This window comes from Clarias gariepinus, chromosome 2 (genome assembly GCF_024256425.1).
Source record: "Clarias gariepinus isolate MV-2021 ecotype Netherlands chromosome 2, CGAR_prim_01v2, whole genome shotgun sequence".
Taxonomy (NCBI): domain Eukaryota; kingdom Metazoa; phylum Chordata; class Actinopteri; order Siluriformes; family Clariidae; genus Clarias; species Clarias gariepinus.
In genome coordinates this window covers 44586061-44607546 of record NC_071101.1, presented here as the reverse complement: position 1 = coordinate 44607546, position 21486 = coordinate 44586061, and the positions used below count along the sequence as shown (strand labels likewise).

General features: G+C 38.4%; 2 protein-coding genes across 3 annotated transcripts in view; one reads left to right on the top strand and one right to left on the bottom strand.

Moving 5' to 3' along the window:
* cdk19 (cyclin-dependent kinase 19) overlaps positions 1 to 21486 on the top strand; it is a 67465-nt gene that overhangs the window by 34772 nt on the left and 11207 nt on the right. The window contains exons 6-9 of one of the 2 annotated variants that reach the window (XM_053479855.1): positions 144 to 275; positions 19025 to 19168; positions 19290 to 19359; positions 20840 to 20912. In XM_053479855.1, the coding sequence (XP_053335830.1) occupies positions 144 to 275; positions 19025 to 19168; positions 19290 to 19359; positions 20840 to 20912 (419 nt within the window). The remainder of the gene's footprint in view (positions 1 to 143; positions 276 to 19024; positions 19169 to 19289; positions 19360 to 20839; positions 20913 to 21486) is intronic. The other variant, XM_053479862.1, reaches the window with a different exon arrangement.
* LOC128508384 (uncharacterized) lies at positions 443 to 18878 on the bottom strand. Its single transcript, XM_053479691.1, has 9 exons — positions 11826 to 18878; positions 10544 to 10576; positions 6943 to 8944; positions 5912 to 5983; positions 5516 to 5593; positions 4966 to 5046; positions 2668 to 2730; positions 1755 to 1838; positions 443 to 1441 (listed from the first exon to the last, which is right to left on the bottom strand). Exons 1-9 carry the CDS (start codon positions 11916 to 11918, stop codon positions 1206 to 1208), a joined length of 2742 nt encoding a protein of 913 aa, XP_053335666.1. The 5' UTR covers positions 11919 to 18878; the 3' UTR covers positions 443 to 1205.

Sequence of the window (21486 nt, the reverse complement as noted above, 5' to 3'; positions counted from 1 at the left end):
GACGTCCGTGGTTGAAATTCGTTCGCCTTTTTTTTTTTTTTGCCTTCAGTAACGCACGCTCGTTGGAGATTTTGACGACTAAAGCATATACTTTAAAAATGACCCGCTGTTCAAAATCCGCGCGTGTTGTTGTTGTGTCGTAGCCGACATGGGCTTCGCGCGACTCTTCAACTCTCCCCTGAAGCCTCTGGCTGATCTGGATCCGGTCGTGGTGACGTTCTGGTACCGAGCGCCCGAACTGCTCCTGGGAGCTCGACACTACACCAAAGCAATCGGTGAGATATCGGCACACGCTCACACACACACACACACACACACACACATTCCTGTATGACTAGCAGGGTGAGGACCGGGTATATGTACTATGGAAGTGAGGACCACCCTTTCTGCTATAGTTAGAGACAAATTAATACTCCATTTCAACAATAGGTGGCACCCTGATCACAGGTTCCACCTCAGATTCTGCAAAAGTCACAGGGAAAAAGTTAGCAGTTAACCATTGAAGTGAGGACCTTTTATGGGGGCGCTATTGAGTTCATTTCAGGTTAGGCTCATTAATTTTCTACACAAAAGTGTGGATATAAACTTTAACTAAAATATAAAAATCTATTTTAAAACATTAAATAAACGTGCAACAGAGAAGAACTACAATCACAATCACACTACCATCATGTTTATTCAATTGTGCCAAACTTTTTTAACTTTTTAATTGTGCCAAACTTTTTTGTCAACCATGAATAATTCTGCAGAGCAGGGGTGTTCAAGCCCAATCCTAGAGAGCTGATGTCCAGCAAAGTTTGGGATTTTTCTGCTCGAATGCACAGGATCAAATGCATGTGTTTACTGCCATGTTTTAGTAGGTGTATTCAAGTGCAGGTGAATTACCAAACTATGCTGAGCACCAGCGCTCCAGGACTGCGGTTGAACACCCCTGCTGTAGAGAGTCGCAGAGGATCTGATGCCAACCAGCACAAAACATAAATGATACAAATAAAAAAAAAAATGTCGGTGCAAAATCAAAACAGTGTCCATCACTGTACTTAGCTTTAAAAGATAAATAAAAATACTAAAGAGTTGTTTACATCTTAAAAAAACAACCTAAATGTTAAAACAACTCTTAGTGCAATTTCAAGTTGGCATCAGTAACACACAGAACAGAAAAAAAACGACTCAGAGTAAATATAACGACTCTGTAAAGTCAATATTCAGAATTCCAGTTGGCGTGAAGCAGCCCTTCGGTTAAGTGTAACAATTGAATTGTACACAAAGTTCTTCACATCCTTCCATGATCGCTGAGCCAAGGCTTTTTCTGCCGTTACACATCTCATGCAGTTCTCCTTCCCTGGAACTCTGCGCTCTGTGATGAACTTTCCCATATGTTTTCGTACAGCATCTCTCTCACCTTCACTCCAGGGCTTTTTTACCTTCACTCCAGGGTGACCTGCAAACAAGAGAGAACACAGTTCAAGCATAAACCCTAAACACACACACCACAGTGCAGATTTCTTGTCTCTGCTTGTGCACAGTTTGCACTCACAGAAAGCACCTAGAGGTGGCTTTGACCTACAGTGTGAAGTTCAGTAAGTATTCAGACAGTTCCATATGTTGTTTTTGAAGTTCAGTGCTTTAATGTAGTGAATTTAAAATGTAATGCAAAAGTGGCAACTCTTAGCAGGTTTACATCAGTATTAAAGTGTGTGATAGATAGAGCCCTTCAGTGCAGTGTCTGGACTGTTTATGCAGTTTAAATTTACCTGCTACTTTCACCATAGTGGTTTGTTGTCCGGCTTCCTTCTCCTGGGAGAGCCTCTTAACCGTGCTTGTTCCAGAGCTCTGATCTGCAGTAGTAATAGACAAACATTAGTTGGGAAAAACTCTGGTATAAAAAACATCAACTACAATTAAGGTTCAGCAATGACCGTTAAATTTGGCCACTAAAATCCAACAGTTGGGTGCTACACTTATATTTAGACCACAATTCAATTCAATTTTAATTTTATTTGTATAGCGCTTTTAACAATTTTCACTGTGGCAAAGCAGATTTACACAATCAAAAGAATTATTTAAGTTTGTATGGAATGTGAATGTGTGTGAATCAAAATGGCAGATAGTTAGACAACAGCTTGTCAAGCTATGCAAAGGCATTATCCACAATTTAAGTTGACTTTGGCAAATGGCAACCGACTTCCAGATCTGTGTGCTATCACTGAGTGGATAAAAGATGTTACTTAGTGGCCAGACGTAATTAAGTTGGTAAGATTCACCAACAAACCTAGCATGTATACCTCTGAGAAGCTAAGCGCATACAAGTCACAACTTGCATATGACTTATCTGAGGACACTAGTATGATTAGCAAATGTATTAACCAGAGGCAAAATGTGAGAGCAAGTGATAGTCTCAAACCCCAGTTTTTAAAAGGGTCCTTAATTTTACTTTTAACTTGTATTTAAAAAAAAAAAAAAAAAAACGTTCAATACTGTGGTAGATTAATCATTCCAAAAGTGCTCAAACCAAAACGGTCAACCAAAAAGAAATTGTGACGAGTATGGTAATGTATAAACTTAAGCATAGAGTATTACTGGCCTTTAACTGATGGTTTAAAGTATGAAGTTCTTTGCCTAAAGATAGGAATTTCTATAAAATTTCATAACAAACATGTAACTTACCATCTGTATCTGAACCTCCGTCATCTTTGCAGGAGTAACGTCTCTTTTTAATACCGTGATCGTCTAAAAAACAAGCACAAACATAGGCGTGTGAACTGGTGAAGGTGAGAAAAGATACGTCTCAGCCAAAAAATACATACATACATAAACAAGTTGTACATTTACATTTAGCAGACACCCTTATTCAGAGTGACTTACATTTCATCTCATTATACATCTGAGCAGATGAGAGTTAAGGGCCGCGCTCAAGGGCCCAACAGGGACAACTTTGTGGTTGTGGGGTTTGAACCTACAACTTCTGAACCATAGCCCATTGCCTTTGAGCAATTGAGCTACACCTGGCACCAGGCGTGCATGAAAAGTTACTGAAAGAATGAAAGTTATAAGCGCAGGGCTATACACGCACATTTATTTTCTGAGCCAGTGGTCTCACTAAATAAAATAAATAAATACGAGGCACAGTTATTTTTCTAATCCAAATTAAGAATTGAATTTGTTCATTTGAGTCAATTTGAGTCTCATTTAAATAACATCAGTAAACATGTGTTTATTATTTTTTTTAAGTTAAGGTTGAGATGAGAGTCCTGAACAGCAGCCCAATAAGTGTTGTAAGGTTAAACTTAATTATTTCTGGAATAAATGTATACTGTATGCATAATGGCTGTTAATATCAAATATTTACACACTAACAGCCTATAGTCCTGTTTCTATTTACCTTTAATAGCTACTTTCTTTAAATACTTAATCTATCTACTAGATTTATTGATAAATGAATCTCAAACCCTACCCTCAACCTGATGTTAGATCAGTCAGTGGTTTTATAACAAATGCTTAGACTGTTGAAGTTGTTGGAACAATAGAAATTATTAGGGATGCACCGAAATTTCGGCCGCCGAAAATTTTCGGCCGAAATAGCATTATCGGTTTCGGCCGAAACGTAAGAAAGCGCCGAAAATAAAAGCCGAAATTGTCGCCACGCCTCTCCCATCCTCCCGTCTCGTTCGCGCTGTAATTACGCATCAAACACGGAGTATGTCGGCGGTTTGGAAGCACTTCAAAGTTTCAGATGAGGACAGCAAAGTTGCAATGTGCAACATTTTTTTTAATACAAACAAAAATAAAATATTTTAAACATGTTTTTTAATGAAGCCATTTTCGGTTTCGGTATCGGTTTTCGGCCAAGTGCATCCAAAAATTTCGGTTTCGTTTTCGGCCCAGAATTTTCATTTCGGTGCATCCCTAGAAATTATATTTTTTACTAATAAGATTCTCAAACAATCTTTGGCTTGAGTGTAGACAGAGTGTTTTCCCCACATCGGCTTTTCACAACCACATAAACACGACAACAGCTAGACTAATTTTAGCCAGTTGTCACTAAATCATGGAAATTTCATTAGTTAGAGAGATTCAACCCCATTATTTGTTCATTTAAAATGGAGAAAAACATTATAAAATAAAAACAGGAAGTTGCTACCTGAATTAATTCTATACTGAGCTTTGCTAAGAGGAGTGTTACACTCACACTGCTGTGCCTAAATAACTTTCCAGATGTAACGTTCTCAAACATTACTTTGACCTGTATGGAGATACATTGGTATACATCTGCATTAAATCTGAAATGCTTATTTATATGACTCAATTTAAATATTAAATCATTAAATTTTACGAAAAGGTAACAAGTTTGTATCACTGAATAAAAAGTGACACAATGCTGTGAGATGTTTTAAAGAAGGGCATAGTTAGACATGTCAGTAGGCCTGCACAGAGAGCTAAAGTTATTAATTTAATTTAATTCAATTTTATTTGTATAGTGCTTTTAACAACTGACGCAAATTGTTGCAAAGCAGCTTTACACAATCAAAATAATTATTTAAGTTTGTATGAGATGTGATTTGTGAATTTGTGAATCAAAATGATAAGTCTGTCCCTTATGAACAAGCCGAGGACGAAGGCGACAGTGCTGAGGGAAAAACTCCCTGAGATGGCAATAGGAAGAAACCTTGAGAGGAACCAGACTCAACAGGGAACCCATCCTTATCTGGGTGATAACAGATAGCAGGGATTGATCTGCACTCATACTGTGTGAGACTGGAAGTTCAGTATAACAGAAGAGTGTTTAAGTTAAAATTGAGTCCAGTTGGTTATTGAAGGCTTGGGTAGACTGTAGAAAATTCCAGTCCTGAACTATCGAGCAACTGAAGTCACAGGTCCTCAGAGGACAACTGTCTGCATCAGCCGAGGACATTATTAATGTAGGAGAGTGTATGCGAGCAGGTATGCAATACTGTCAGAACTTACCAGCTGCCTTTTTGGTCTCGGTTCGTTTGTGTGTTGTCATTTTCTGTGAGTTCTTAATTGGTCTTGTTCCTGGGCTCTGACCTACAACAATAACAACAACAAAAAATTTAGTTTGCAAAACCACAGGTACAATGTACATAAAGTTTCTGATTTTTTTTTAGCTCATAAGCTTGGACAGCTTTATTCCTTTAATAAATTAACTGCATTTTGAATTTACTCTGAATCTGGTTCCCTTTGTGTAATGTTAAAATCTATTTTATGATCTGAATCATTTAAGTGGAAAAATATGCAAAAAGAAATCAGTAAGGGGCAAAACCTTTTTCATGGCACTGTAAGGTTCATGTGCTCTTAAGCAAAGACAGTTAAAATCTGGGATGAAATTTCTGGGGTCATATTGAAAGCAGTGGTGTGTCGTTGAAAGTAAAACTGTGGTAGATCACTCATTTTAAAAAGGCCCCAAACTACTCAAACAAAAAGAAAGAAATTGTGACAAGTATGGTAATGTATAAACTTAAAAGTAGAGTATTAGTATTAGTAAGAGTATCTGAACCTTCATCATCTGTATCTGAACCTTCATCATCTCTGCGGGAGTAACGTCTCTTTTTAATATGATGTTCAGAACCTTCATCTGAGAAAAAAAATAAGCGCAAACAAAAAAGTGACATTATACTACAGACTGTATGAAAAAGAACACATTTTCAAAAAATGCAGCAGTGGGCACAGTGGGCAAAGTGGGCACATAGCTGATATAATGAACTGACATTTAAACTGAAGTGTTCGTAACACTCTGACCACATCAAACAGTGAGGATGAACTAGTTAGTGGTAGTTTTTTGTTTTTTTCATATACAAAGAATCTAAACTAACAGTATAATTAATTAACTAAATCAATGCAGCCCCAAAACATGTTTAAAATGGACGGCACTTTTAGAGCAGTTAAAACATACCCTCATCCACCTCGCTGGCTCTTTTCCCTTTTCTGTGTGGAACTGTCTCACATGTCGATGTGGAGCTGCTCTCTGCAAAATACAATGGTCAAATATTAGTGCTCAGTATTTAAAAGAACTTAAAAACCTGCATGGTACAGATATTATTTCCACACTATGGCCATGTCCACACGTAGCCGGGGATTTTTAAATACGGAGGTGTTTCTCTGCCGTTTTCACCTTTCGTCCACACACAACGCCATTTTGGTCATTGAAAATGGAATTTTTTATAAAACTCCGTCCAAAGTGAAAATTTCCAAAACTCCATTTTAAGTGGTGTTGTGTGGACAGATGGGGAAACGGAGATTTCGGCTTGTTGTAACATCACCTTGTGCTGATGATGTAATTGTGTGTGTTTGCTCATCTCCTTGTTTGTGTGCAATAGCGGATGTACATACAGTAAACTAGTGACTGTTAACGTTGTGTACTGGACTTTTTAAATGAGTGTACATACACACACAGTTACTAACACATTGTGTTAATAAACAGAGGTGCCTTAATGTACTCCTAAGCTCACTGCTGCTACATACTGTACAAAACTCTGACGACACAAAGACCTCGCAGACAGCGACGGTGGTTTCGGATGAGACCCGGTCGGACTTCTACAAAGCGCAACAGGTAATGACGTTTTGTCTAGGCTTCTGATTGACCCCCTGTTGATTAGGCGTTTTCATGTGGACAAAGATATTTTTAAACCCTAGGTCGTGTGGACAGAATTATTTTTAAAAACGAAATTATTTTTAAAAATCTCTTTTAAAAAATACTCAGTTACGTGTGAACATGGCCTATGTCTATTCCTTCATTTGCTTTTATATGAAATACTTTTGCAATCTCAGGTATATAACAGTAACATTTGTCAGTAATTAAATTTTCTCACTGGTTTAACTGTTACCAGTTTTGAGCATGGAATGTTTGACTGCATTACACACATGGCATTTGTGGACCAACAATAAAACCTACCAGAAAAGAAAAAACCCAGTTACGGTACATACCACCAACAGAAACAGCAAGCGTGTCGAGATTCTTCCCCTTTAAGATCCCAGTGTTTTGTTCCATGGCAAACAGGAGTTTGCTTATTTTGGCAATTTGAAACGTTTTGTCTGTCTGTCTGTAAAAGTCCCTGTGAACTCTGATGTCATGTCCCATGAATCTCGCGACCTGTTCCAGCTCCTGCTCACTCAGATCCAGAAGCTGACAGAGTGTGGCGACCTGTTTCCTTAATTTCGTTGACCTCAGGAGTTCAGGGTTTTCAGCTTTGCTTTCCGTTGCATATTTTCGTAAACAGTCACAACCACGTATATTTGTCATCACACCAGGTCTTGCAAATAGATAGGGATTTTCCGCAGGTACACCAGCTTCTGCTCTACATTTATTCAATAACTCAATCGACTCTTTCATTCTCTCTGTCAAAAAAACAGGTACCTTTCTTCCTCTTTTTCCACGGACTTCTATGCGAGTTAGCAGTTTGCTCAACTGTTTCTCCAACGGAGACAGGGATTCATAAATATCTTTATTGATGGGATTTGTGCCAGCTTTCTTATAGGCTTCAAGTGACAGACGTGATGCTTCCCCTTCACGACGCTTGTTAAAGATGATGACCTGTGCCAGCACTGTCTCATTTAACGTCTTGTATGCTGATAAACTCATCCACTTATTCAGTTCCTCCTTTGCCTCATCTTCCACTTGCCTGAGATGATCCATCAGAGCCTTCACATCTTTGGTGAGAGGGATGTCATCCTGTTTATTCCATCTTTTTTCTTCTATAGATTGGTGAGCACTGACAGAAACACTGTTCTTCCAGTTTTTTTCCAAAAGTTCCAAAAATTTTTTTGCCCTTTTTTCTGCCAGGTCATCGTCATTCATAAGCGTCTGTCCAATCAGGACTGCCACAGCTCCTTTAAGACAGAACCCAATTTTGACTGCTTTTGAAGGTTTTCCGTACTCGTTTTTGCGTGGACTAAACTCTGTAAGCCTTTTAGCTATACTGACAACAAGATTAAATTTTGACGGAGTGCATAAATCTTCCAGACCCCTCACGGTCTTGTCCATCTCTTTAGCAACCAACATGAATTGGCCTAGCTCCCTCATTCTTTGTGAGATGTATTGGTGCCTAGACTTTATACGCCCATGTTTTGCATATAGTGATTCCCCATATTTGCAAATCAAAGAATCACTCCTGATGTAAAAGGACACATCATCTTGTCGCATGCTGTTGATGATACTCTGACACCCGTTGGAAGATGATGCTATTGGAAGCAAACGTGCTGCATGACTCTGGACTGACCCTCTTGCCTTTTTTATGTCACCTGTCACACACAATTTCTTACATCTGCATGACGATTGATGTCTCCACAAGTCCTTCTTACTGAACATTCCAAGACAATATTGGCAAGGCAAATAATCTTTTACAGATATTTTATCAGTGGGCTGCTTCCATGTGACTAGTTGTCCTCTGCCTTTTTCGAGAACTTTGCTATTATGTTTGAAATCTCCTTTATTTCGCAGTTGCTCCAAAAGTACCTTTCTTTCTTCTGATCGTACAGGAAAGCTGAATGCATATGCCACATCTTTGATCTCCATATGTTTTCTCTGCAAATGTCTTGCCATTTTAAGGTTTGATTGGCCACAATAAAGACAATAATGTCTTTTATCCCATGCTCGTTTGTTGTCTTCTCTTTTTGTACAAGTTTTTACAGTAACGGTTTTACTCACTTTTTCTTTTTTGTACCTCTCTTGATCTTTTTTTCCATAAGTTTTAAGGATCTGTTGTTTTTTAAAAGTGCACTTGCCTTTGGGTTGATCTTCATCACTCAAAAATGTGTCAGCACCTTTGAGGTCTTCTCTAGATATTTTCCTACGTTCCTTGTCTGGGCTTCCCATTTCGTCACTGGACAATGAGGAACTGTGAGTTGGATTGTACTCTGGGTCTAAGTCTGCATGGCTGGACAGTTCAGATTCAGACAAATCATCTGACTCCTCAAGGATATCGTCCATCTGTGAAAAAACAATCATGAGAAAATTGTAAAACGCACAACATACAGAGCCGCTTCACCCCAATATCCTGAAAGCGGACAAGAAAATGGAAATGTCTAAAATAAAATTTCATTATTAACTTTATTGTAAAAGAACAGTGAACAAACTAAAAATTATTTGCACACATTAAATTTCATTAAATTCGACGTTCTCACATGGTTTGAAGTCAGGCATTTTGTGATGGATTTTTCTCTTCATGAAAAAAACCAAACCAAGAGAAAAACGCTTCAGGTTTACAAATTCAGGCAGAGATTTGGACCAGAGCAAGCAAACCAAGTTGTAAAAGCACTCGGTGTCAATTTGTAGCTCACTTCTACAGTGCTACAGTCATGTGTAAAATGAAGTACCCTTTACTGTGCCATTATTTAATTAACAAAAATTAAGCCAAAAGTAAAAAAAAAAAAAAATGGGTTATGCCAAGTACCCCGCTGATTCAGTAGCTTGTAGACCCTCCTTTAGCAGCAGTAAATTGAAGTAATGGTTTCCCGTATGACTATCTGTCTCTCACATTGTTTTGGTCTATGCTTCAGTTCATTGGGGTTTTTGAGTAATTACTTACACACAGCTCTCTTAAGGTCCTGCTACAGCATTTCAGCTGGGTTGAGGTCTGGACTTTTACAAGGCCATTCCAAAATCTTGACTCTTCTCATTTTCAGCCATTCTGACGTAGATTTACTGGTGTGCTTCAAATCATTGTCCTGTTGCATGACCCAATTTTGAACAAAATTTAGTTGGCAGACAGATGGCCTCACATTTAGCTCTAGAATACTCTGTTATACAGAGGAGTTCATGGTTGATTCAATGACTGGAAAGTGTCCTGTGGCTCCAAAAACCTGCCCAAATCATCACCCCTCCACCACCGAGCTTGATAGGAGATATGACTTGTTTCTGCTGAAATGCTGTTCAGTTTTCAATAGCGCTGGGCGTTAGACCAAACAACTCCACTTTGGTCTCATCTGTCTATAGGACACTGTTCCAGAAGCCTTGTGGTTTCTTCAGATGTAGTTTTGTGAACCTTAGTGTTCTGCTGTGGTGTTTTAATTAATCAAGGGCTCTTAAGCTCCTAAAGCCTGTGAAAGCACTAAGGGGGTACTTAGTATTGCCCACATGTTTTTTACTTTTCGGCTTATGGTTTGTAAAATAAATAATAGCATGGTAAAAAAAAAATTACATGTTCATCTAAGTTTTTATTTGCGTAATACAAAAATCCACTATGATCAGTTGATTTTATGTTCTTACACAATGAACACAGAAGTAAAAGAGCAGGTATTAATATTACACATGACTATATAATGACTATAGAATGACTGTTTAAACACACTTAATATACTGAAGTTCAAATGCTTTTTTTAAAACACTAATGTTGTAAAAATGCATTTGAACTTCAGTATGTTCAGTGTGATTATAAAGGTAAAAACATAGCTGGTCCTAGGCAGAATAAATGGGGAATTGAACAAGAGAGGCAAAACTTTATTGGCACTAGGGACAAATTTAAACAAATTTCAAATTTCCAGTAACAGTCTTGACAGGGTAGGGTAAAGATTTGATATATGCACATACCTTTGCTGTGCTATCAACCATTGAGTCCTGGACCTAACATCAAGAAAAATATTTTAAACATTAGCATTTCAAATGTTAAAAATCACATGCAAAAAAATCACGTCCTACAGTACTACTGTATAACCAGAAATCATATTTTAGTACTTATTTACAAAATTTAGACAGTTCACATGTTATAGGGCATTTCAAAATGTTATAAACATATTTCATGTTTAAATGATTTGTCCTCCCTCTATCTATCTATCTTAACTAGGGGAGCCGTGCAGAATCCCAGATAGAGAATCACAGAAATTATGTGAATCAGTACACTTTACTCTGGTACACTTTACTCTAGTACACTTTACCCTGGTACACTTTACCTTGGTACACTTTACCCTGGTACACTTTACCTTGGTACACTTTACCCTGGTACACTTTACTGTAGTACACTTTACCCTGGTACACTTTACCCTGGTACACTTTACTCTGGTACACTTTACTCTAGTACACTTTACCGTGGTACACTTTACCTTGGTACACTTTACCCTGGTACACTTTACCCTGGTACACTTTACCCTGGTACACTTTACTGTAGAACACTTTACCCTGGTACACTTTACTGTAGTACACTTTACTGTAGTACACTTTACTGTAGAACACTTTACCCTGGTACACTTTACTGTAGTACACTTTACCCTGGTACACTTTACTGTAGTACAATTTACTGTAGTACACTTTACTCTGGTACACTTTACCCTGGTACACTTTACTGTAGTACAATTTACTGTAGTACACTTTACTCTGGTACACTTTACCCTTGTACACTTTACTCTGGTACACTTTACCCTTGTACACTTTACCCTGGTACACTTTACTGTAGTACACTTTACTGTAGTACACTTTACCCTGGTACACTTTACTGTAGTACACTTTACCCTGGTACACTTTACTGTAATACACTTTACCCTTGTACACTTTACTCTGGTACACTTTACCCTTGTACACTTTACCCTGGTACACTTTACTGTAGTACACTTTACTGTAGTACTCAGCTGAGTGTTTATCCTTGCTTTTCTGACCACTCAGGCACTGCTGCACAAGACTCAGTAAAACAGTGTTAGATTAAAAAAGGTTTAAAGGTACTATATTATACAGGAAACATTGGCATTTATTACTGGACAACTGCTAGCTTAAAGTTTACTGTACTGACTTCTGAATAAATATAAATTCTGAATTTTTTCCCTAAAAATATAAAGCAAAAATCTATCTAATAAATAATCCATTTAAAAACACTAAAACTTACCTGCATGGATGAAGTTTGTGAGAAGCGCCTCTCGCATGTCTCGTGGTGAAGTCTCAAACGGCCAAGTCTTCTTTTAAATCTCTCCAGCGCCATGTTCCGCTCTGCACGCGCTGCTTAATTGAATGTGGGGGAAGGGCAGAGCGCGAGAGTAGCAGCGCAGGTGCAGGGAGCTTAGCTCCGCCCCCTGAGGCCAACCAATTAAGGTTAAATTGAGGCCAGTGCACAGCAATATTCTCAACTTCTCACTCCCTAACTACAGGCCTGTTTCTCCAGGTTTAAATGTACAAAATTAAAGATTATTAGCATTTATTGATTAACTGCAAATGCACTTCTATTACTACTGCCTTGCTTAAGTAAAAAAAAAAAAACAGAAATATCAGTGTATAAATACTAATACTAATAAAAATAAGTATTTCAGTTTTTTGCATTCAGTTTTTACTTAAGCAAAACAAAGTATTGCCACCAAAATACAATTAATGTATAAAAGGTAAAAGTGCTCATACTCATGGCACAGTATAAAATGAGTACTCATACTTATTTAAGATTGAAATTTGCCCCTTTGGTAATGCACCGTGGTTGATGACTTTCACCATCACTCTGACTTAGGTTTCTAAAAGTAAATACATTAGCATATAGATTCAAATCCTGCCAGACAGACATGAGGAGAAGACGATAGACAGTCAACTACACAATAAACTATTCTATAAGCCTGAGGGGTTCAAATCTAGTTCTTAGGGATAATATTCACTGGAGTTTGTAATTCAACAACACTTAAACATACTTACTGAACCTAGCTATTAAAATACACTACATTGCCAAAAGTATTGGCTCACCTGCCTTCACATGCATGTGAAACTTAGTAACATCCAATTCCTAATCCATAGAGTTTAACATGAGGTTGGCCGGTTACAGCTATAACAGCTTCAACTCTTTTGGGAAGACTTTTCACAAGGTTTAGGGGTATGTTTATGGAATTTTTTTTACCATTCTTCTAGAAGTGCATTTGTGAGGTCAGACACTGATGTTGGACGAGGAGGCATTTGGTTGCACTGCATTTGAACAGCCTTGCTATAAACTGTAGACTAAGCTACACAAAAAACTCTATTACACAGTAGTAATACATAATCATGTGAACTCAGATAATAGTCACGTTAAGTGGCATTTGTGTGAATTCAATTGTATAATGTATCTTATATAAAGTGCCTGAGTGCATAAGTAAGGTGACTACACTGTCCACACACAGGGGAAAGTTGAATGCTCATAAATATTTCAGGTTGTGACTGACACCAAGATTTTGGGCATTTTCACATTTCATTACTCCAAACATATGAACTAATATACAGTATACCGTATATTTTTTCCTCAATACTACCCCCTCACGACCCCTGGTGATAATTAATCCTCATAAGCTGTAATAGTACAGTCGTGGCCAAATGTTTTGAGAATAACAAATATTGGAAATTGGAAAAGTTGCTGCTTAAGTTTTTATAATAGCAATTTGCATCTACTCCAGAATGTTATGAAGAGTGATCAGATGAATTGCAGAGTCCTTCTTTGCCATGAAAAATAACTTAATCCCAAAAAAACCTTTCCACTGCGTTTCATTGCTGTCCTTAAAGGACCTGCTGAGATCATTTCAGTAATCGTCTTGTTAACTCAGGTGAGAATGTTGACGAGCACAAGGCTGGAGATCATTATGTCAGGCTGAAATCATTGTTCTTCTATTGTTAACCATGGTGACCTGCATAGAAACACGTGCAGCCATCATTGCGTTGCATAAAAATGGGTTCACAGGCAAGGATTTTGTGGCTACTAAGATTGCACCTAAAGCAACAATTTATAGGATCATCAAGAACTTCAAGGAAAGAGGTTCAATTCTTGTTAAGAAGGCTTCAGGGCGTCCAAGAAAGTCCAGCAAGCACCAGGATCGTCTCCTAAAGAGGATTCAGCTGCTGGATCGGAGTGCCACCAGTGCAGAGCTCGCTCAGGAATGGTAGGTGGGAGCACATCTGCACGCACAGTGAGGCGAAGACTTTTGGAAGATGGCCTGGTGTCAAGAAGGGCAGCAAAGAATCCACTTGTCTCCAAAAAAAACATCAGGGGCAGATTGATCTTCTGCAGAAAGTATGGTGAATGGACTGCTGAGGACTGGGGCAAAGTCATATTCTCTGATGAAGCCTCTTTCCGATTGTTTGGGGCATCTGGGAAAAGGCTTGTCTGGAGAAGAAAAGGTGAGCGCTACCATCAGTCCTGTGTCATGCCAACAGTAAAGCATCCTGAATCCATTCATGTGTGGGGTTGCTTCTCATCCAAGGGAGTGGGCTCACTCACAATTTTGCCCAAAAACACAGCCATGAATAAAGAACGGTACCAAAACACCCTCCAACAGCAACTTCTTCCAACAATCCAACAACAGTTTGGTGAAGAACAATGTATTTTCCAGCACGATGAAGCACTGTGCCATAAGGCAAAAGTGATAACTAAGTGGCTCGGGGACCAAAACGTTGAAATTTTGGGTCCATGGCCTGGAAACTCCCCAGATCTTAATCCTATTGAGAACTTGTGGTCAATCCTCAAGAGGCGGGTGGACAAAGAAAAACCCACTAATTCTGACAAACTCCATGAAGTGATTATGAAAGAATAGGTTGCTATCAGTCAGGATTTGGCCCAGAAGTTGATTGGGAGCCCAGTCGAATTGCAGAGGTCCTGAAAAAGAAGGGCCAACACTGCAAATACTGACTCTTTGCATAAATGTCATGTATTTGTCGATAAAAGCCTTTGAAACGTATGAAGTGCTTGTAATTATATTTTAGTACATCACAGAAACAACTGAAACAAAGATCTAAAAGCAGTTTAGCAGCAAACCTTGTGAAAACTAATATTTGTGTCATTCTCAAAACTTTTGGCCACGACTGTACATCACTATTTTAAATATGACAGTGAAAAGTACAATATATTCCTCTTAACTGTTACGGAGTAAAAGTACAAAGCAGAATTAAAATAACTTATATAAATACGTCAAAATGTGCAAAGTTACTTTTCATCACTGATGCATAAACCAATCAGCCAAAATATAAAAACCACTCGGTAAATATCGATTGTCTTGTTACTGTGGCACCTATAAATAGGGGAGGTATATTAGGCAGAAAGTGAATCATTAGTTCTCTGGGCAGTCCTGTCATCCATGTGGATGCTATTTGACATGTACCACCTACCTAAACATTGCTGCAGGCCAAGTTACACCTAGAGAACACCTAGAAACAGTGTTACCTAATGGCAGTGGCTTCTTTCAGCAGCACAATACACACTGCACACATTGTTCAGGAATGGTTTGAGGAACATAACAAGGAGTTTGAGATGTTGACACAGCCTCCATATTCTGTTGGAGGTGCTGGAAAAACAAGTCCGGTCCATGAAGGCTTCACCCCACAACTTACAGGACTTACAGGATCCGCATCTGATGCCTTGGCGCCAGATACCACACACACCTTCAGAATTCTAGTGTAGTCCAGGCCTTCAAGGGTCAGGGCTATTTTGGTGGCACAAGGGGGAACTGATAATATTAGACGTGTGATTTTATGTCATGGTTGATGTACTGATGTTTACAGGGTGTGTATGGTAACACACATACACTGTGTTCCAAATTATTATGCAAATTGAATGTAAGTGTCATAAACATTACATTTTTAGTTTTTAAATTAAACTCATGGATGGTGTTGTGTCTCGGGGCTCTTTGGGTCACTGAAATGAATCTCAGACACGTGTGATAATTAGTTTGCCAGATAAACCCAATTAAAGGAAAAGTACTGAAGAAGGTTGTTCCACATTATTAAGCAGGCCACAGGTTTCAAACAATATGGGAAAGAAAAAGGATCTCTATGCTGCCGAAAAGCGTCAAATAGTGCAATGCCTTGGACGAGGTATGAAAACATTAGACATTTCAAGAAAACTTAAGCGTGATCATCGTACTGTGAATACATTTGTGGCTGATTTAGAGCACAGACAGGTTCGTGCAGATAGAGGCAGAATGGGGAAGGTTTCTGCCAGACAAATTCATCGGATTAAGAGAGCAGCTGCTAAAATGCTATTACAAAGCAGCTGCTAAAATGCCATTACAAAGCAGCAAACTTTATAAGTAAAAATATTGCTCTATTGGGTTGAGAGCAGGTGACTGACTTATCCACTGAAGAAGATCCCATTCCTTTGCCTTGTATAGCTTTTACTGCATGTTTTGCATCATTATCCAACTGCAATATGGAGTGGCTTCCTATCAGCATCATTTTTTCTTAATCTGAGCAGGGAATATAGCAATACACTTCAGAATTCTTCATGGTACTTTTATCAACAGTCAGGTCATCAATAAACACCAGTGACCTGGTTCCACTGGCAGCAATACAAGCTTATGCCATAACACTTCGGCCGATTTCGACATCACTGATAATGTGCTGCTTTGTATCATGAGCTGTTTCTTTCTTTCTTCATACTTTTCTCTTCCCATCATTCTGGTACAAGTTAATTTTGGTTTATTTCAGTCCAAAGAATATAGCAAAGTTCTCTGGTAAGTCTAATCTGACCTTTCTGTTCTTAAACCTCACCAGTGGTTTGCTCCTTGTTACGGAAGTGTCTGTATTCACTTAATTTACAATTACAGCATTTGGCAGACGCCCTTATCCAGAACAATTTACATTTTTATCTCATTATACATCTGATCAATTGAGGGGGTAGGGGTTTGCTCTAGGGCCAAAACGTCACAACTTCCGGACTGTCATCTAACACCTTAACCACTGAGCTACCCCTGCACCAACAGAACTTCATAAAGCTATCTCTTGACTGTAGAGTTTGACGATGACTTGTTTACCGGCTCAAGTGTGTTATTGACTTAGCTAGATTTTGTGAAACGGGTCTTCTTCACCATGGACTTTTGCTAAATTCTCCGGTCATCAACGTTAGTTCTTTTCTGTGGTCTTCCAGGACTTGCTGAACTGACCAGTTATTTTTAAAATTAAATATTAAATATTATAAATTAAAATTATATTGGCCACTTGCATGAGTTTATTTATTATATTCTAATAATAGCCACCTTCACTTGCATAGACTATCTATCTATTTATCTATCTATCTATCTATCTATCTATCATTAACAATTATTAAATTTTTGGGCCTCATTTTGAGGGCTCGAGTGAACAGCTACCAAATGCTTTTATATGCTTGGTAAGTCATGGAGTAACAAGGGAACAGGTCACACCTGGCCATGAAAGTGCTTGTCAGCTATTTGTTCCATTATTGAATGCCCCACTTTTGTCAAACCCTTTAAATCAAAGCTGAAAGTCTTGAATTTACTCATATCCTGAGTGTTTCATTTCAAATTTAATTTCAAAGTCAAACATTTGGTGTATGTGTACATAAGCCAAATGTAAAAAAAAAAAAAAAAAAAAATCCCAAATTTATTGACCAGACTATATAATCTCAACGTCCATAACGTGATAATGAAAAACATTATGCCTAGTATGACAGCTCAGGTCCCTTAGGCATGACTCTACAAGACCTCTGGGGCTGTGTGTCTGGCACCAGGATGTTAGCAGCGGATCTTTGGGGTTCTGTGTGTTGCAGGGTGGGGCCTCTGTATTGGGCTCTTTACCTGTTGAGCCCCGTGCCTGGTGTGCTGTGGTACACTGGGTGTTCTGGTGCCTTTTTACCGTGGCCAGCGTTGACCTTATCAGTGATTTGTGCTGCATTAGCTTTTCTGTGAGATCGGACTGGACAGGCTGGCCTTTGTTCCCTGCAGTCATGGATGCCCTTGGGGGCCCATGATGGTTCTGACACCAGTTATTAAAATATTGGCATATAATTGGTCAATTATAACACATGTTAATGTGTTAATATTATGTGGTGTTAATATTATGGTTATCAGTATATCTTATCTTTTCTAGTTATCTTTTCTGATTGTTGTCCTTAATAGTTGCTTAAAATTTCTTCCATCTTATTGAAACATGAAGATTGAGTCTTCATTTTGAATTGTTACACACTATTCAACACATGCTAATGGTCAGTGTTATGGGATTGAGTTGTTTTTTACTCATGTTACATGTCCGTTGATGATGCAAATGTGGTAATACCCCAAAACCTCATGGTCATTTTGATACAGCAATTGTCAAAATTGAACATGCATGAAACCAGGCTGTTGTTACTTAAATGGTCGTGGCAAATAAAAAAAATAATAAAAAAACAATGCATGAAATGTGCCATAGACCATAATCTAAAAAGCCTTCCAGTCAGCAAAGGAAAGCACAACATAGTCATGTTTGTAGTAGTTGAATGCAAAATGGTAAAATGGGCTCATTAATATGCTGTCTGACTTGCCATAATTCAGACATTATTTACAAGTAAGCTACACATGAAGATTAAACTCAACTTGGAATTAATATAGTGGAGCAGTTTACATTTAAAATGAAGTTCTGGCATGGTATGAGAACCACTCCATTTTTTACTTGTTCCTAGTAGAAAGCTATCTAAAATAACCATTATTAGTTATTCACTTCAATGACTAGTAATCTATCTATCTATCTATCTATCTATCTATCTATCTATCTATCATTAACAATTATTAAATTTAATACATATTTTTATATTACTGGCTTAGGCCCTGTGTCTGTTTTTGTAGATTACAGTTTCTCTAACTCAGGTGCAGTAAGTATGCAAGAAGGTTAGGGGCAGCAGAGAGTAAAAAGGATGCAGTAATTTTGAGAGGAGGTTGGGGGCAATAGAGAGCAAAATGATGCAGTAACCTGTAAGAAGCTGAGGGGGAGATAGAGAGCAAAAAGTGTGTGTATTTTGGTAGCATACACACACGTACACACACCTGATTTTTATTTTTATTTTCATTTTACTATCTTTCTGAGGACCTCTCTTAAACCTTGAGGGAAGCATATAGGAGGCCTCTGGAGGCCATTAGAGTGAAAATATAGTGAGGACCAGCCTAAATGTCCTCACTTTGTAAAATGGTCCTCACTCCAAAGGTTAAAAATTTATGCTGGTCCTCACTTTGATAGCCATACAAACACACACACACACACACACACACACACACACACACATATTGTATACTGTACACACGTTACAGACGTTTATTTAAAAGTGCACGTGTATCCATTAATCTTTCTATTATCGGATTTTGTGGTTCTGTTTTTTTTTTTTATAAGACATCTGGGCGATCGGCTGCATCTTCGCCGAGCTGCTCACGTCAGAGCCGATATTCCACTGCCGTCAGGAGGACATCAAGACCAGCAACCCGTTCCATCACGACCAGCTGGACCGCATCTTCAACGTCATGGGCTTCCCTGCAGGTCTAAACTGTGTTTGTCACACACACTGTGTAAAGCTCCTGAGTGTGTTCTGAATGCAACAGGGTAAAAACGCTTACTAGAAATCCTTCACAACGTGTGTGTGTGTGTGTATTAATTTCAGACAAAGACTGGGAAGACATCCGGAAGATGCCGGAGTATCCGACCCTGCAGAAGGACTTTAGAAGAACAACGTGAGTGGAATCTGCCACAGCACAGGGAACAGTCGAATCTCTTTTAAGTGTTTTTTTTTTTACATGGTTTTCCATATATTTTCTTGCTTTGAACCCGGTCAGGGTGTGGACACCTACAGGAGTCTCAGGAAGGTTTCAGAAAGGTTTCCATAAAAGGGCTGTCTGGGGAAAAAACAAAACAATCATTTTAATGTCAAAATAAGTGTTTAAGCTTTAATTGTAGTTCATTATATTACTGCGATATTCTTTCTAAGATTTCACTTTCCAAGAACTGTTGAGTCTAATGACATGAAATAACTGATAAATCAACCGAGCTCTAAAGTAAGGGATGGGTGGCATTCTCTCTGTCTCTGTCTCTCTCTGTCTCTCTCTGTCTCTCTTTCTGGCCCAGTCTCTCTCTGTCTCTGTCTCTCTCTCTGTCTCTCTCTCTGCCTCTCTCTGTCTCTCTCTCTCTGTCTCTCTCTCTGTCTCTCTCTGTCTCTATCTGCCCCTGTCTCTCTCTGTTTCTCTCTTTCTTTCTGCCCCTGTCTCTATCTATCTCTCTCTCTCTGTCTCTCTCTCTCTCTCTGCCTTTGTCTCTCTCTGTGTCTCTCTCTTTCTGTGTCTCTTTCACTTTCTCTCTTACTCTCTCTCTCTCTGCCTCTGTCTCTCTCTGTGTCTCTCTCTCTCTGTCTCTCTCTGTGTCTCCTTCACTTTCTCCTTTGTCACTGACCAATCATGAGCATCTGTAAAAAGGCAGACAGTATTTTCTCTGAGCCCACACCGCCACCCTACGCCTACGTCGCCACCTTCACATGTCTCAGAAGAGATGTGTATGATGGAGGAGAACGGGGTGGTTGGGTTCAAGTGACCAAGAATAATTAAGGCATACTGTAATTGAGTCCAGTATATTTTCTAGAGAAATCCAGACCCTTGTTAAACACTTCAGCTCTTACTCTGAATAATTTCAAGATTCTACAGGAATGATGGATGTTTGTTACACCTGTTTGAAATGCACGAAGGGCGTTCAAGTCAAATATATATATATAAAAATATATGCAACATTCCAGATGAATGAACGTGTAAAAACATTAACATTTACAGAAGACTTCATGCACAGTACAGTGATAAAACTCTTAGTCACAGTGAAACATTTGAAATGTTCTAAAGAAGGCTGGACGTCCATGAATGACGATTCTACGCATTCAGCAATAAGTCAAACGCCTGATCCTTGAAAATCGATGGACAACTTGTCACCATCCTGCGGTAGAGACGCATCTGTCTGTGGAAACTGTACACACACTCATTCACACTAGCCACACCACTAGCCCTGACCTCACTCCGAGCCTCCACACGTTTGGAGTTCTGTAATTCAGCACCGTAATCACAAGTCCTGGGTTGACTCGAACGTCCATCGTAGCTCTACAGTGAAGTGTGAAAGCCAGCATGTTACAAACATCTTCAGTCATAATGACTCACGTGAGCCTCATGTGTTCGTCAGGTACGCCAACAGCAGCCTCATCAAATACATGGAGAAGCATAAAGTCAAACCGGACAGCAAGGTCTTCTTATTGGTGAGCGTCTACAGGGTGGGCGGGAACAATTACAAAATGATTACAAAAATCTAGACTTTTAAATTCTTTCTTTCTTTCTATATTTCTCTTTTTTCATAATTTTTTTTAATTGCTTGTTTTTTCTCTAATTAGTTCTTAATTTTGTTTTATTCTTTCCTTTTGAATCCTTTCTTTCTTTAATTCTGTCTTAACAGCTTTTTTATTTTGTATTTATTTCATTAAGTCTGGCTTTCTTTAATAAGTTTTTCCCTATTTGTTGTTTTATTCTTTTTTCTCTTTGATTTTTTAAGTATCTTTCTTTAATTCTTTTCTTTTTTCCCTCGTCCTGTTTTCTTTTTTTATCAAATCGTTATTTATTTCTTTCCTAAGTCTTTCTTTCTCTCTGTTCTATCAGCTTTTTTTCCCTGCAAGTCGGGCTTGCCTTAAATTATTTTTTCATTATTTAATTTTTATTTAACTTTTTTTAATTATTTTTTTTCTCTTTTTATTATAATTTTTTCTCTTTCTTTCTTTAATTCCTTCTTTGAAAATCAAAACTTCCTCCAGTTTCGCATCATAAAGAAAAGTTAATCTA